Below are 18,267 nucleotides of genomic sequence, written 5' to 3' on the forward strand. Positions count from 1 at the left end.
ACTGTTTCCAGGTATCTTTATGCAATTTATTTGAGCCATTTTGACCATCTTGACAAAGGTGGATATGGTGAACTTGTCACAAGATCAAGTATGGTATAAAGAACAGTATGTTTTCCTGCAAATATTTATTCCATTCCATGTATACAACACTTCAAATATTTATATTCTATTAATAATATCAGCATATGAACTTTCAAAAAAACTCACCTGTGCATGTGTCCTATGAAAAACCAGTGATGAGTCTATTAACATGAAACTTGAAACATGACCACAAAGAAAAAATAATCTCATTCAGAAATACATGATGCATTGTAATGGCAGTCAAATCAACAGATGAAATTTACACAAAAGGAATGTATTGTCATGAAACCACAGTAACAAGACCTCAGTGACAAAACAACAATTTTCAGATACACAACATAAAGATGTTCCAGATACAGGAAAAACAATATTATGTGAGGACTATATGTAAGTGATCTAAATTCATATAGGTTAATGATATATGAAACTATTTTGCATTTTTTGATTTGTTTGAATATGAGTTGTCTCCTCTTGGATCCATGATGAATATGTAAAACAACATCTTGATAGGGACTTCAAGTGCGATTACATCCAGCACTATACTTTGTGATTACTTGTCATCTCTTGCTTTGCGATCTGCTGATTTCAGTGACACCCATGTGTTGAGCTTTTTTGCACGCAACTTGCTCCAGATCATATGATCTGACAAGGAAAGAATTTGAGCAGCATTGAGACCAGCAGCTTCAGGAGATAGGACTGTTCCACACCCAAGGCCTGGGAAAAGAGAGTGAATATTATCAAAATCTAAATATTTTAGATACATGTGTATTTAAATTCTTACTTAGGTCTTACGCCCATTACTCCAAGCTCCACTTAAAAGAGATCAGGCAGTCGATGATTTGACATTCTACCAGAATGCCTGCCTTCAATTAAACCCGAAGGAAAACAAAGACGCCTCAGGAGTAAGTTAACCTTAATACCAGATGTGAGGAGAATTAATTACTTAGTGGGTGGTAGATCGGGTGAGTTGCTGATCAACCACCAGAGGACCACAAGACTGAAGTCCTTGCACATCCTCAACAGCCAGATCCCTCAGCAGAGGATTTCCAGAAACAACCTTCCATAATAGCTGGCACATTACAATCCCTTTGGCGTGCCATAGTCGAAGCCAGGGCCCTGATTTCATGCAGACTGTTGGTTGTTGGGTGAGGGAGTCCTTCTGCATTGTAGGTGGCCTGGATGGTTGTCCGCAGCCAGAGAGTGACAACATTCCGCACCCTTTGCCATAGAGGAGGAGAAACTCTGCCACAAACTGAGAAGCTTTCAACTGGTGCTTGGACTTCATGGAGAACCCTGTAACCTTAAGAACCTTCTGCAGATGGTCCAGCCGTGCAGATGAAACCGAGTCGGATTGGGGTGTAGCTGACTGTGTGGGTGTGGCTACTCTTGTATCCTGGGGATAGAAGCTTGCCAGCAAGACCCTGGGTGCAAACTATGCATGCAGCTGTTACAGGGACACCATCCTGAGGTGAGCTGCCCCCAAAAGGTGAAGGCCATTGAAGACTGGCATGTTGTGGATCATTCTCATGTTGGTTGAATCTTTTCTGGGAACCAGAAAGATGGGTCAGTAGAACCCTGGGGACTGCTGGTGATCCAGCACTGTCTCTATCACCTGTTTGTCTAGCAACATCTGAATTGTGCTGTGTCAGTGACCTGAATATTTTGAAAGTCCCTCCGATCCCTAAATAGTAGGCGTTGTATGATTGGTTAAATCAATTTAACCGTCTCACGTTTGATTGGATGGTCATTGGTCGCTCAAAGGTTACCGGACGTGACCTTCTACTAGGTTTTGTTGGACTCAGTGGTGGAGTGTAACGAAATACACTGAGACTAAGTTTACTTAGACTGAAGACACATAAAACATACCTACCAAACACAAATGTGAACTTTAATAGACGAAGTAAAGCAAAACCAAAAGAGCGACGCCAAAAATTGTTTGTCAAGCAGCATGCTTGAAGTAAAATGTATTTTGGAAAGACCGTTTGCGCAAGAGTGAAGATCTTGTCACATCTGTTCCTGTACACTTGTCGATTCATGAGGCAACCATTCTCATAGAATGGCAAATAAATGACTGTCTGATCTCTTTAAAGCAAAGCTTGAGGTAATAAGCATAAGACCTATGGTAGTGTAAGTTAAAAATATCAGATTTATATACTAACAAATGTATTTATGTCTTTCCCTGATAACATTAACAGCAAACATCTTACCATGAAAAGGAAGGGACAAAACATAGAGTATGCCTTTGGTTAGGGCAAGGGTGCAAAGTTTGTCTTTGAAAGGATGAGCTGATCAGTTTGATTTTTGTTTTTATCTTTTCAAACAGTTTATTCATTTTGTAAAACCTAAGGACCAACGGGATGATCCGGTATTTTCAACTGCCATCGGTACCTGCTGCCGGTAAATGTTTCATTGTATTAAGTTGCCTTTTAACTTTAATATAATTGCAGTTAAAAACAACATCTTGGCACATCTAGATATAGACTTTAGCACATTGCGCATATGCAGATCAAGCCATGCCATGTGATTGGCTGATACAGTCGCACACTGTCACGCCCCATTAACTACCTATAGTCGTAGCACATGGTAATCATTGTGTGTGGAAAAAATGGTTTCCAGTAGTAAAAAGGAACAGCGTACACTGACAGGGGAACAAATAAGACGCAAAATAAAAATTAAACATCTAATCCAGTGGTTAAGGGTATGAAAAATATGGCAACGTTTTTTTCCAACTGTGAAATGTCATAACAGCTCCGTACCTTTTCTGCTATTTTGTCATATTTACGTAATCAGAAAATTAGCATAAAAAGATATCTTAAATAGTATATATAGTCGCCCATTTTCCGTTATCAGAAGCTTTCCACTCGCTGGGAGGCAATTCGCTTGATGGTGGGTATCGTTCAAAATCTGCGATTGACTGCACCCTTGCCGAGACTATTTTCAAAGTTGTAAGAAGCGATTTCATTGGATAAAACTGGTTTCTAATGACGCGTTTTCTACACAGTCTGCTATAGGGACTGTGACTGGCGAAAATCAGGCACGTGATCTGACATTCTAACATAGACTTAAAGAGTCTTAAAGTTGAGATGCAAGTGGGTCGAGGAGCAGGGGGCCATCTCATTGTCTGGAAAAGGGAAACCTCGCTGCATCTGCTTACAGTCATACCCTGAATCAATAAGGATTCATGAAACTGCAAGAGAATTAATCCTACCTGATGGTAACCGTAGCGATGACCAGATGTCCTGTGATCCCCACTCCCCAGTGACTGGGGGACAGTTTATCACTGGCCATGTAGAGTTGGCAGACAAAACCGGTCCCAGACCATTGCTCCTTCCAGCCACAGCTACAAATACTGTTGGAATACCCTCACCTAAACACAGGAACAAACATTTCAGAAGAAGCTTTGACATACAAAAAACATTGACTGTCAAACTTCAGTGCTATAGGTAATCATAACAATCACCATGAAACTCCAGTTGTAACAGCAAATACTCTAAAGAAATCAAAATACAAATCTACAGTCAGAATTTCTTGGATTAATCACTGGTTAGTTTCTACAGAACAAAGACAATGTTAAGAGTTTTTCTCTCTTGACATATACCTGGTTCAATAAAGATAGGATCACTGTTCAATGATTTTTGATGAGGTGATGTGAAATGAGTGAGTTAGTTTTACGCCACTTTTAGCAATATTAGAGCAATATCACAGCAGGGAACACCAGAAATGTTCTTCATACATTGTACCCATGTTGGGAATCAAACCCGTGTCTTCAGTGTGATGAGTGATTACTTAAACCACTAGGCTACCCCATCGCCCCAGGTGATATGAAACATTTCATTCAAAATTGTTGCTCGTATATAGCTGTAATGTCAGTCATTTTCAGTTCACACTCAAAACTAAAAACCATCTTAACATATTTTTGCACAATTTTAGCCATGAAATCAAACAAAAGACCATCTGTTTTCTGAAGATTGATGACCTACGCCTCTTCTTTCAAGGATGATATATCATAAACCTTTACCGATGCCTACCTTCATAGTCGGCTAGGATCTGAAGCACCTCATCTGTCGACTTGTGAGCAGACGACACTCTCAGCTCACACGGCACTCCATAAGCAGCACAGGTTGTCTTGATTTTCTCCGCAAACGCACTGTCTGTAGGAGAGCCCATGATAACTACTGCACGCGCATGGGGCTTGGGTGTCAGTTTCTGAAAAGGTACTACAGATGAAATTCTGACAGCCATTTTGTACAAACTGTCTGCACAGGGACTAAAAGGTTGCTGAATGATTGCCGAAATGAAGGAAGTTGAGAAAAATATAATGATAACAATCATAATTATTTGGCATTGGAGCATTGATTTTGTCCATGCACTTCCATACATCATGGTATATGTAAGAGATATCGTCTGTAAAACAAGATGAAAACTGACAGCAAGAATTGAGCCAGTGTATTGCCAAATGTTACCAATATCTTAAGTAATCCAATATCGTGAGTGAGTGAGAGTGGTTGTACACTGCTTTAAGCAATATTCCAGTAACATCATGATGGAGAGACTAGAAATGGGTTTCACACATTGTAAGCATACACTTTAACCACTAGGCAACCTCAGTGTGTATCAAAATCCAGAGAGTAGCATGTCGCATTTAAAACAATAGTGATGACATGACACCTAACCTCATTGCCACCTTAACACTTGAACACATCCCCACCTTGCTGGTATAAAGCTAGAATCATACAATAAAGTGTTTGTCAAGCTCTATTGTTATTCACCTCAACTCTCTCAGCCACCCACTGAAAGTTCCTTTTGACTGTGTCCAGCGCCTCTTGGGTGACCTCCTTCAGTTCCCGGTAAACCTGCTTGTCCTTCATCAGGCGACGATCGCCAGCAGGCCACAGTCGCCATGAATCACTGTCAATCACATCGCCAAGAACAATCTCACCTGTAATATATCATAACATTGAGAATGAAGTAAGGGATGTAATCAGCAACATTAGAGACAAATGTTATGATCTAAATCTGGTACAGCTGATATCAAGGGGTATCTCAGAGGAGATAAAATGAAATTGCATCACAATGCTCTGTAGACACAGACCATTGTGAGCTCACTGGTTACCATGTCAAAATCAAATGACACTTACTGTTCTAAATCTAAAATGGATGCAAGACTTCTTAAGCTTTCTGAATATGGACAGTATCAAGACCCAAACTTGAAAAACAGGAGGAAGTCTACACGATAACATGAATGTCACACTGTATACTGGTTTAGAATCCAACTTTTCTAAGCATTCATATAATCTAATTAGTTGATTTATCACAGAACAGAATAATATCCACTGAGTTTGTAGATTCATTCATGGAATTTCATACCTGTTGAAAGGAGTATCTGTTGTAAACATTACACTATGATCAAATCAACATTTGTGGTAATTGTTTTCTGACATACCCAAAATAGAACAAAGCACAATTACTGGAGGATTCTACAGAGATCATAAGCTACTGTCTGCCAAAGGGAAGCAGCTCTGTTGACACATAGAATTTTGCAGCTGCACATAAACCTCAGGTGTGTTGTGCTGCCACGGTAAGAGTACATACAGAGAAAGAGAATTTCATGGCTTTGGATACATATTTACAAAAACAGTAAAAAATCTGATAAAAAAAATTGCATCATTTCTATCTTCAAATTTTGTGTTCTCTTCCTGTCTTCCTCACCTGTGTCAGACCTCACGCCAAACTCTATTTTCATATCAATCAGACTGCAGTCCAAAGAAGCCCAGCATCTCTCCAAGATCTCAAAGATAGCAACAGTTGTTTTGCCCATTATGTCTATCTCGTCACGCCCTATCTTCACACCTCCCACCTCCATGTTGGCGGCCAGGCACTGTTCGTGCGACCACTGAGGGTCATGGTTCTCATCATCCTGTAAATGTGGGACATCCATATAATCTTGCTTTCATTACATGGTATTGGTGAGGTGTGGTCACAGGAGGTTTAACATGCAACGAGCTAAGTCACAAAGCTAACCTCCAAATTCAAAGACTCTATGAAACATGAGAATACAGTCTGCGACAGAAAAGACCACACTTGTCTGTGAAATTATTTATAAATAAAAATTCAGTGTTAACGTATGGTATAATAGTATCAGATCTAACAGGAAAGACTTTCACATGACTTGGGTAACAGACCACTTCCTTAATCTGACAGGCATTAGGCAAACAGTCTTTGACAAACAAGACTTACATTGAAGAATGTCTCTAGTTTATTGGAGCAGAACTTGTAGCCCTCTTTCATGCCAACTTACCTTAAAGAATGTCTCTAGTTTAGGGGGGCAGAATTGTAACCCTCCTTCACGCCAACTTACCTTGAAGAACGTCACTAGTTTAGGGGAGGCAGAACTTGTAACCCTCCTTCACACCAACTTACCTTGAAGAATGTCTCTAGTTTAGGGGGGCAGAACTTGTAACCCTCCTTCACACCAACATTTCTCTTGAGGAACGACCCTGTAGCGACACGCCGAGTGACCCACTCAATTGGTATCATGCTACACTTGTATGCGATGAAAGATGTCTCATTGTTTTGTTTTATGAAGTGAGTCTTGATACCTGAAAAACAAACATTTGTGAACATTGTATATATGCAAACAAAACCAAAGTCATGGACTATTTGTCTGATCAGTTTACACTTCATGACAATCAATGAAGAAAGACAATTACAATATCAAACAATCTGATGTCAAAGATCAGCAAGTTCAGACAGGCTCGTGACTGACAGCATGAGTATCGATGCAGGGTATTATCTCGACTCCCTAACATGGGGGTCCCAGGGCCCCTTCAGTATTAGTCTCAAGGGTCCTTGCAGGCAATACAAGGGTCCTTGCAGGCAATACAAAGGTTCTGTGAAGAAACAGGTTAGAGAACTGTAATTTTTGATGATTTCTTTAGAATGAATCATTGATCATGTGGACTCATAGGTGAAATGATGCAAGTAACTGTTCTGAGAGAAACTATCAAACTCTTAGATGTTTTATGGATACAGTGAATGATATTGTGCATTTCTCTCACCACTCTCTACATTTGTGCATACTGGATGCCCACGTACAAGATGTGTAAAACCCCAACAATTAGTGAGTGAGTGAGTGAGTGAGTGAGTTAAGTTTTACGCCGCTTTTAGCAATAATCCAGCAATATCACGTCAGGGGCCACCAGAAAATGGGCTTCACACATTGTACCCATGTGGGGAATCGAACCCCCAACAATTAATCCCCTGTGGAGAACAACATGACATGTCTAACCACATGCAAGCATCGGTACTTGGGACTTGCGTGTCACTGTGTAAAGTTAGGAATCAGTTTGACAATAATATTTGTTGCCTACTTTCACAGAGATGTACAGCCATATGTATACTTACCAGCACTATTCAGCAGCTTAAACAGGGCCACTGTGGTTGCTGTGGAGATTGCAGCCTTGCCCTCCATATCGTGAGCACGTGCCCCATCTCCAGCAGTGATCCGATCCTTCGACTGAAGCAAGACCTGATTGGGGAAATCTACCAGACTTGTAACAATCTTTGTCTTGCCTTCTATAACCTTCTCTCCAAGCTTCAGTTCTGAAAGGAGAGTTCCATTTCCACGTGTGCCACAACACTACTGATTTATTAAATACATAGTACTCAGGATCAAATCTGTATTAATAAAAAATAACCTTCTCATTTCATGTACCTCAAAATCAAGATAGGTTTATGCCATTCGTATCTAATGTTTGCTCATTGTATAACTCCAGCTCTACAATAATTTTTAATGCCCAGAAAGCAATTGACGTCAGGTGATCTGGAACAACACCACAAACCGGTTTCGGTTTTGGCTTGAGAAAAGTGGACTTTGCCTGTTGTTTAGGGTACCGGGTACGTTTCCGTACATTTACTTTGGCTAGGGTACATTTCTGTCTACAGACAGGTACCTGGGGTACATTTCTGTAGTACTTGAACGACCCCTTCAGCCCAAATAACTGCTAACCAACCCAAAACATATGAAAACCTCTCCTCTACTGAGTAAGTGTAATCTTAAATATAATCTAACATAAGCTACATATACAACCACTTTTAAAAAGACTATGAATATTCACACCAATATATTCTCTGTAACACATGTTTAATACTTCTTACTGATTTTCATGAATGTGTGAAGTTTATGCAAAAAAACATTACTTTGGAAAAATTGCAACAACTTATTGTCAGTCTGACACTATTTCTGCCCGGAAAATCAGAGACCATAACCCGTCCCGCGAAAAATTAACATCAGTGATCACTTATGTTTAAGTCGTAATAGAAGCATCTTTAACCCATGAACCTTTACACTACAACAGTTGACAAAATTTATGTCTGACGATAAATTTGTTTTAAAATACAAATATTTCGTATTTTCAAATATGTGACTTGAGGATCTGCTTCATAACAGAGACAACAAATGTGCCCATGTGTCTTTATGTACTGTTCGACCTAATACGTATATTCAGGAATACACGTGTTGGTTCAGCCTATGCTAACATGGAGCCCAGCCGTTCCTCGTCGTCCTCACTATACCGCTGTAGGTAGCGGGAAATTTGGAAGAAAACAACATTGTTTACTGTTGATGACAACTTCAAAGACGAATTCAGACATCATCTTCAGACAAATACTCACGATCTCCAGACATGATGGTATGAAGTTTTTCTCAGATTACTGAAATCAGACGTCTAAATGCACCAGAACACAAAAGGCATAAACACACTGTTACACGTGGGTGTGGCGTGTCACAACGTCACACATCCGCAAAGTGATAAAGCTCCGAGATAAACGTCAATTGAAAAATAAGATGTCTACAATTACGAGCAAATGATGAGAGTTAACAGTATTTGTCTTTTAAAAATTATCACAATAATAATACAATAAACATATATTTAACGTTAAGCTAAACTGCGGATGAATATCTCTTATCAATTAGTCCGGTCGTGGTATGAAACTGCAGCGCTCAGCGAACCATGAAATGTCGATCTGAAAACAGCCGTATGTTAAAGCCTTATGGCGAGGGAGAGTGTGGCTGGGGGGTCGTCGATTGAATCTGTTGTTCCATCTCATTCTGTTGGCGTTTTCTGCGGTGGTAGACAAACTTGATTGACACTGTCAACCGCGATTTCTTAACTTAGACGTAAGTATTGATATCGTTTCCTAAATTGAGTTTGAAATCACTCATGCAGATTAACCACGTGTTGTCGAACGACATGGTATTAGATCTAGCCATCGTTTCTGAACACCACTTTGCTTTTCATACATGGATATATTTTCTGTACACATTATTTTGTTTCACATGACAACTTCGATTTACCAGCAAGTATGCATGTGTGAATGTTGTCAAACCTTTCAACTTTAGGTCACAGCATGTCATCTTGCCGTTAGACTACATTAGTGTCCCAATATGACCTCAGACTCACTGGTCACAAAGCGCCTTGACATAATGTAAGAGGGATCAGGTGGTCCCAGACTTGTTGACACATACTGTTCCATTTGGGTAGATCAATGCTCATACTGTTGTTCACTGGATTGTCTGGCCCAGATTTTCATTATCTATACAAGTGTCATCATAACCAGTCTATGTAGATGATGCTTTCCCAGTTGATCACTGGATTGTCTGGTTCAGCCTTCATTATAAATTGTCAGTGTGCAGACAATTATAACTGGAATATTGCTGAGTGTGATTTAAACAGAAAAAAACCAATTAAACAAACAATCATCCAGGTCATGCTAAGTAAGTAGTGCAACTGAACAAATGTCGGGGTAATTTGGTTCTCCTAGTCACTACACTGTATTCCTACTGGCTCACGTGGCTGGTGCAATGAATGTGGATGGTGACACTGACAGAATTCTGAAACTTCCTGTTCCGTTGGGATGTAAATAAAGCTTGCCAACAAGTTAACATTATGTCATGAAATAGAACTGTTTTCTGTGAAAAATTTATTTATTTATTTATTTATTTATTTATTTATTTATTTATTTATTTAGAAGAAATTATTTTCTTGAAACATCTAAATATGATGAACATATTTTGAGGGTTATATGTCTACACGTATCATGCTTTTTCAGTATTTTAAAAGTCATGTCAATAGGTGTGCATGATATATTTATATATAGACAATTGAAATGCTTTGTGCACTGGGCTAATAGTGTTCAGACTTGGCCTGTACATTCGTTCAGATACTGGACAAATGGCATATATACCTTTTAACGTTTGAAAAAATAGTTGATTACTTGCCTATGGAAGATACTGCAGTATAATATTGTTACAGCAGCATAACACTAGTGTAATACCGCTATTAAAATCATAGTATATGTATGACATCATAATGGTTTACAGTTATGATGGCACAATACCAACATCTCTGTCCAATGGTTTTAAATGTTGCTTGAGCTGCAGAAAGCTAAGACTCATCACACTGTAGTTACTGGGTGCAGAGTTATAAACAGAATGCTAAATTCACTTCCATGCAGTACCTTTTCCATTAAATGAATTATTGATTTGGTATCAAACGAGCGAAAGCATAGAAGGCTGTTTAGTATTCTGTATATAATATTTAACGAAATAGTCAAATCCATCACCAACTTGCTACCTTCCAAAAAGGAATATTAAACCATTGTAGGTCCAGGATAGTTTGTCAGGTGTAGATTTGTTTCAGAACATTTTCTGCTATTGTCTAAGATCTTAGGAAACAGACGGTCTGTGGTACATTGCACAGATAGTATTAATTCTTTCTGACAGTGTGTAAGGATGTGAAAAGGTCTCTGACCACTGGACTGTAACCGCTGTACATGTACAAGAGTACATGTTTTTTTAAGAGAGGTCATCCTCATGTGACCAGTATTGTTATGAGGAAATGTGGAGCTCTCGCATGATTGATATGTCCTTAAGAGAAAAACAGTCAGCAGCTTTTATCTTGTGCTTCTTCTCTTTTTTTTTATGATTGGGATTGATTTTCAGACAAAAACCTCTCATTCACTGTCTGTGTCATCATGATAAAATTCCAACAATGTGTAGAATAATGTCATAGTGGTCTAGTTTGCCTTTAAGATACTTGCTGTTTAACGCATCACTCGCCATACAAACTGAAGTGGCCATTTTGAAACAAAATTCAAATTCCTGCCAACCATCACCATCCTGATCTCCATCACTAGTGGAATTCGACTCCACTATATAGCTGGGATGTTGCTGAGTGCTGCATTAAATAACAAACTAACCAACCAATTCCTAACAGTATATTCATGCTTTGGTATTTGCTTGCTTTCCCTGTGTCAATTATTTTCTGTGTAATATGTCGGCAAAATGTTTTCCACCTTCAGAAATATATGTCATGCAGTTTATACAATTTTGACAATACAAAGACTCCATAGTCCCCTCAATATTTGTCAAAAGTAGTCAAAATTTGTAAAGTAAGAGAGCTCATGATTGGTCAAGATATGAATTCAAGTCAATAAGAATGAGCTTGAAGTACACAGTGCTACAGCTACTTAAATAAGATGAAGGAAAGCAGCTTTGATAACACAACCTTGATTCAATATGGATATTATGTTATTTAAGTGTATGTTATGGCCTACAAACTGGAGAGAACTTAAGTTTTCTTTGATCAACTAAACGTGTGCATGAAAAATATCACTGTTTGAATTTCAGTAGCTCATCAAGCTGAGAAAATTTCTGAAGACCAATCAAATTTTGCACACATTGCTATATCACACATTGATTTCTGTTGTTAAATAGTGTTTAAACCTCTTTTGGATGATAACTGGATTTATTTCTGAATGAATACTTATCAGGGTACCAACACACAAACAAGGTCAGAATACTGCGAGACACTATAAACAAAGCCAATGCATAAGGCTGACACTGGTCCTATTTTAAGGCAGACATTGGTCCTATTTTAACCTGAATTATCACAGTGAGATGTCTCAGTTAGAAATGTAGGAGATTTGTTTGTTCTCTCAAGTTGTAGTTACTTAATCCAGTAGTTTGAAATGAGCATGTTCCTAGTTTCTTTCAGGTTCTTGTTAGTTTGCTGGGTTTATGTTGTTTTATACTTTGTCAATCAAACAAATAGCCAAAAGAGTCAAAACAATTTACAAGAAACACTTCATGACCTGAAGACAACACACTGTCTTAATCATTAAATTATAAGACGAGCCAGATTTATGGACCTCAACCCCTTTATTGTTTATAACACTATGTTATCCACAATAAAGAAGTTGAGGACCATAAATCTGGCTTGTCTTATGCTTTCCACTTGTAAGTGCCCTTCAAAGATATAGTTAATTAAATTATATATTGTGATATTGGAACTTTAAGACATGTATTCTCTTAAGACCTTATAAGCAGAATTAATTAATTAGCCCCCCTTTTTAACGTAGATGTGTTCAGTATCCAGTGATTCCTTTTGAACAATTGGAGGGCAAGCCTAAATTAGCTATTAGGTGCCAAGTGAGCCATATCGTTACTGTTTATTCTAGCACAGCATGGGTTAATCCTACCATTCAGTCTCTTATATAATTAACTCTCTATATTTCAACTACTGTTACTTAGGAAATGAGCTGTAACATCAGATCGATATCCACTGATAGCAATATAAGGGAAGCAACCAGTTAGTCATATGGAAGCTGGGACAGAAGTGACGGAAGGTGCTTTTGCTTTAAGGAAAGGGAATTATTATGGCTGAAGACTTTCGCAATGATGAAGAAGAGGAACTGCGTGAGGCTTGTGGCGTGTTTGGCTGCGTTGCGGCGGGGAAGTGGCCAACACAGCTAGACATTGCTCACATCATACACCTGGGACTCGTTGGATTGCAGCACAGGTATGTATGATAAGAGTTAGAATTTGGTGAAGGGCATTGAGAAAAATTTAGTTTATGTTATACCAAAACAGATATACATTGCATTATCCAATGACATGCAGATATACTACTCAAAGTTTGGTAAGTATGAGGTTTTATGGTATAAATAAATATACCATGAATTTATTGAAATATTCCAGATCACAATGACCAGATAACAAAGATAGGACCTCAATTTCATAACAAATAGAGCTCAAAGTGCATGAGGTACTTGAAAACCTGTGTTTGGATTATCATGACAGAATCATTACACAGGGACACTTGCTACAGGCCATAGCAACAACTGAATGCATATTTGGTCCTTAAATGTGTAATGCCTTTAAGACATATGTGATCCATAGCAAATTTTGAGTAGTATATAATTAGTAATGAAGAAGAAAATATGTGAATATGGTAAAGGTTTCGGTGTTCAAACTGACTCTTTCAACATGTTTAACATAAAGAAAATGCATGAGTTGTAAACTGACGTTCAAGGTGTTACAAACCCAGTTCATACTACAATGTAGATTCTCCTTGCTGTTTGAAATATGCATATTTTGCTTTTTGCTGTTCATGCTGTAAAACATGTATGAATCCTTTGACACAACTTTTCTGAAAGACACCGTTAACATATATATTCATGTGATGAGTTCATTTGATTGGGGAGGATATAAATGTTATATTCCCCTACTTTTCACTCCTAGGGGACAAGAGAGTGCTGGTATTGTCACAAGTATGGGAAATGGCCGAACTCGTCAGAAGAAAGGAATGGGGTTTGTGGGTGCTGTATTCTCAGAGGAAGATCTACAAAAGCTCAAGGGAAATATTGGAGTAGGTGAGTTGAAGAGATAAGAAGCTTCTATCTTATCTGTGATCACCACACTCTCAAACAAACATGTTAATAACAAACCTTTTGGTGGTACAGGAAGCTTGCTTTTAGCCAGAGTATGGACTACTAAGCTAGTGGTGCCTTTGCAGTCAATCAGTCAGTCAGTCTTTATTTAATACTCAAAGGCCACAGGCCTATAGTACTAATCAAAATTTACATTTACATCAATCATCTGTGGGTAGCAATACACTGTTTCTATGATTAAATACTTTATAGATATAGATGGACACGAGATCATTATAATTCTTTGAGGCTGCTAGAGTAGCCCAGTGGATAAAGGGTCAGACTGATGAGACCCAAGTTTGATTCCCCTCATGGGTACAATATGTGAAGCCCATTTCTGGTGTCTCCCTATATGATATTACTGGCATATTGCTAGGAGCAGCGCAGTAGCATACTAACTCACTCACTCACTCATCATAGAACATATTAGTCGCCCATGGAAGACACTGCAGTGTAATATTTTTATGGCAGTATTACACAGTGTTATACTGCTAGATGTATAATGTTTCACAGTTATGACATCACAATGCTAATGCCGCTGTCTCAATGACATTAGACCTTACTTGACTCGCGGAAAGGTCAGGGTCATCACACTGTAGGCCTTTTTGCGTCAGTTTTTGTCAATTTGTGTTGCAGAGTAAGAAACAGAATACTAAACTTACTTCCATGAAAGGCCATTTATATTTAACGCATGTAAGATTTTGTTTCAAAGTCTCCTTTGCTCATTAGATACCAAATCATTAACTCATTTAATAAAAATGGTATTACACAGAAGGTTGTATAGTATCCTCTATGTATATAGCAAGTTGAAAATGTTCAAATAATTTCACAATTTGTAGTGTGAAGCCCATTTCTGGTGTCCCTACTGTAATACTGCTTGAATATTAATGCGGTGTTACATCATACACAATCACTTCAAGTAGCATTTTAATTTAGAGTTGTGACCCTTAGATGGGAAAGAATCTGTAATTGTGGGTTCATGTCCCAGTTTTCTTTGAAAATGAATCCTATTTGGTCAACTCTATAACTTTGCTTGACAGCCATGACATCAGACTTTCAGATTTACAAAGAGTAACTAAAGATGATTGAACAGTTTTAAGTCGACTTTAAATTAAATTCATTCACTAGTTCATATCACTTTTAATTACTCATTCCACCCCAATTGCAGCCTAAATTTGGTAATTTTTATCTCAAAGTTTACTTTTTGATATGCATTTGAAATGAAAGCTACTGTCTACCAACAGCTACCTACAACTGATATGTTGGTGCAGGTACATATCCTATTTGCTAAAAGCGGCGTAAAACTAAACTCACTCACTTACACAAGTTCTATACATGTATTGGTGTTTGTTGTTACAGGTCACACCCGCTACTCCACGCAGGGTGCGTCGGAGCTGGTAAACATCCAGCCCTTTGTCGTGGAGACAATCCATGGGCTCATCACTGTAGCTCACAATGGGGAGCTGGTGAACGCTGGTGCTCTGAAGAAAGAGGTAAATATGACAGGAAATGAAACTACTGAAACCATGTTTATGCAAAATATTATTGTATCTCTAAGTATGTTAGCTGTTTGGAGTCCTCAGTCCTCAGACTGACTTTGTCATAGTTTGTGATTTATCAGCACCTTGGTTTAATTCATGATACTGGTTTTCAAACAATGTGATTCATATTTCCATGCTATACTCTGATACTCTGAAACCTCTGTGCATGAACATCTTCTTACACTTAAACACTTCTTAGGGCCCATGGGCAGTGGCATAGCCTAGTGGTTAAAGTGTTGGGTTGTTACATCGCAGACCTGCATTCAATTGCTTCAATGTATGAAGCCTGTTTCTGGTGTGCTCTGCTGTGATATTGCTGGAATACATGTATTGCTACAAGTGGCATAAAACCAGTACTTGCTCAATGACTCTCACTCACTCACTCACTCACTCTTAGGGAATGTAATTTTTCTAATGAACTGATTGGGATCATGGTTTCTATACAATCAGACAAACATATGTGATTTGTGTTTGATGAAAACAAAGATTGGCCTGTATATGCATTGTAGTCACAAAGTGCTATCCCAGTGTATTGTTGTGATGATTGTCTTCTCACTGTTGCATCTGTTCTGTATCATGATTTTGTGCCCAGAACTTCATACTCTCAAGTCATATGAACAATAATGATCACATTTCAAGTGTTACTGTATGGCGTAGGGTTATCCACAGCTTCAGACAGTGGAGTGATATGATGAATATTGACCACGTTTCAGGTGTTACCGCATGGTGTAGGGTTGTCCATGGCCTCAGACACTAGAGTGATATGATAAATAATGACCACATTGCAGGCGTTACTGCATGGTGTAGGGTTATCCACGGCTTCAGACAGTGGAGTTGATATAATTAATAATGACCACATTGCAGGTGTTACTGCATGGTGTAGGGTTGTCCATGGCCTCAGACAGTGGAGTTGATATGATAAATAATGACCACATTGCAGGTGTTACTGCATGGTGTAGGGTTGTCCATGGCCTCAGACAGTGGAGTGATATGATAAATAATGACCACATTGCAGGTGTTACTGCATGGTGTAGGGTTGTCCATGGCCTCAGACACTAGAGTGATATGATAAATAATGACCACATTGCAGGCGTTACTGCATGGTGTAGGGTTATCCACGGCCTCAGACAGTGGAGTTGATATAATTAATAATGACCACATTGCAGGTGTTACTGCATGGTGTAGGGTTATCCACGGCCTCAGACAGTGGAGTTGATATAATTAATAATGACCACATTGCAGGTGTTACTGCATGGTGTAGGGTTGTCCATGGCCTCAGACAGTGGAGTTGATATGATAAATAATGACCACATTGCAGGTGTTACTGCATGGTGTAGGGTTATCCACGGCCTCAGACAGTGGAGTTGATATAATTAATAATGACCACATTGCAGGCGTTACTGCATGGTGTAGGGTTGTCCATGGCCTCAGACAGTGGAGTTGATATGATAAATAATGACCACATTGCAGGTGTTACTGCATGGTGTAGGGTTGTCCATGGCCTCAGACAGTGGAGTGATATGATAAATAATGACCACATTGCAGGTGTTACTGCATGGTGTAGGGTTGTCCACGGCCTCAGACAGTGAACTGATCACACAGCTCCTGACTAGGACTCCAGAATGTGGAGAACCAGAAGGGGTCAACTGGGTTGGCAGGTTGGTTTATGTTTTTAGTACAATAATGACCTTTTGCACTTTTAACACTAGATAAAACCAGATCACAGGACTTGTCTTTGTGTTATTTCATTAGTCCTTGAGTTTTTAGGTAATCCTGCATAAGAACTGACTCAGCATTGTGAAGACCCAGCTTCCATCTCCCACATGGGTGCAATGTGTGGATTCAAATTCTGTGATATTGCTAGAATATTGCTATTGGTGAAAACAATACTCATTTGTTAAAGGAAGTATTTATGAAGGTGATGTGTTTGATATTGCTTGTTTGATTACATTGATGTATTTGCCCATAATACATTTTAAAAGTTCAGGTTCACTTATATCATAAAATACATGCATGCTGTAAATAGGGATTTGTTAAAGGCACAGAAGACTTATTTAAGCCTTGGGCCTGGCTTATGTACAGGCAGCACAGCTGCTGCTATGTAGTTACAGCACTATGTAGTTAAACTAATTCCAAACTCTACCTAACAGTACCAATTGAGGCATCACAGAACATGAACACCTGATTTTCTTTCCATTTATCATTATTTCTGTTCCAGAATTAAGGCATTGATGTCAAAGGCGCCAACATCGTATTCACTCGTTGTAATGCATGACGACAAACTGTATGCAGTCCGTGATCCATATGGCAACAGACCGCTGTGTATTGGGAAGTTACTACCTGCAGCTGTACTTACAGGTTTGTTCATTTCCAGCACCACTTTGTTATTATTATGTCTAAAAAATCTTTATTTTAGCAGACACCTTCAGGGTGCCTTCAGTATTATATGGGTGGGTGATAGTCCCTCAGCTATCACATCCAGGATAGTATGCTATCTCCTTCCAACCTGAATTGTCCCTGTGATACCAATGCCACATCTTCAAGATGTCTATGAATTGTAACACAATTTCTGCTTCATCCTATTTTCAGTATGCACAACAGATTAATTAGCTCACCTTGGGAGCCAGCTGAGGTGAGATCAGGGTGGTTAGGTGTCATGTGGTTTACTTTCAACTTTGATACAAGTTATATGACGTCATTTCTTTCATACATAATGCAAATGAAATTAATAAGTTTTTACTTGTGTGTATGCAAATGCAAAAGGATCAGTTTAATTAGAAATTAATACAAACCAAATTACATATTTTGTCATCAAAAATCAAGATGTTTGGTGTTGGGACATATATGTAATGTGTGCTGTTGACATAAAAATAGC

General features: G+C 38.7%; 2 protein-coding genes across 2 annotated transcripts in view; one reads left to right on the plus strand and one right to left on the minus strand.

Annotated features, from left to right (window-relative positions):
* On the minus strand, nucleotides 1–9,325 carry LOC137274450 (multifunctional protein ADE2-like). The gene is made up of 8 exons (XM_067807632.1): nucleotides 8,755–9,325; nucleotides 7,486–7,683; nucleotides 6,502–6,680; nucleotides 5,791–5,998; nucleotides 4,851–5,020; nucleotides 4,110–4,287; nucleotides 3,290–3,448; nucleotides 1–795 (listed from the first exon to the last, which is right to left on the minus strand). Exons 1-8 carry the CDS (start codon nucleotides 8,765–8,767, stop codon nucleotides 632–634), a joined length of 1,269 nt encoding a protein of 422 aa, XP_067663733.1. The 5' UTR covers nucleotides 8,768–9,325; the 3' UTR covers nucleotides 1–631.
* The window catches only part of LOC137274446 (amidophosphoribosyltransferase-like), a 16,084-nt gene continuing 6,870 nt past the window's right edge, over nucleotides 9,054–18,267 (plus strand). The window contains exons 1-6 of the mRNA XM_067807627.1: nucleotides 9,054–9,259; nucleotides 12,785–12,941; nucleotides 13,664–13,794; nucleotides 15,211–15,344; nucleotides 16,938–17,050; nucleotides 17,611–17,750. Of these exons, the coding sequence (XP_067663728.1) occupies nucleotides 12,799–12,941; nucleotides 13,664–13,794; nucleotides 15,211–15,344; nucleotides 16,938–17,050; nucleotides 17,611–17,750 (661 nt within the window). The 5' untranslated portion in view covers nucleotides 9,054–9,259; nucleotides 12,785–12,798. The remainder of the gene's footprint in view (nucleotides 9,260–12,784; nucleotides 12,942–13,663; nucleotides 13,795–15,210; nucleotides 15,345–16,937; nucleotides 17,051–17,610; nucleotides 17,751–18,267) is intronic.

This window comes from Haliotis asinina, chromosome 2 (assembly GCF_037392515.1).
Source record: "Haliotis asinina isolate JCU_RB_2024 chromosome 2, JCU_Hal_asi_v2, whole genome shotgun sequence".
Taxonomy (NCBI): Eukaryota; Metazoa; Mollusca; class Gastropoda; order Lepetellida; family Haliotidae; genus Haliotis; species Haliotis asinina.

Coding starts and splice junctions, on each gene's coding strand:
- LOC137274450 (XM_067807632.1), bottom strand. Junction 5,999..6,501: donor AACTAGAGACATTCTTCAAG/GTAAGTTGGTGT, acceptor CCACATTTACAG/GATGATGAGAACCATGACCC. Junction 796..3,289: donor ATCGCTACGGTTACCATCAG/GTAGGATTAATT, acceptor CTCTTTTCCCAG/GCCTTGGGTGTGGAACAGTC.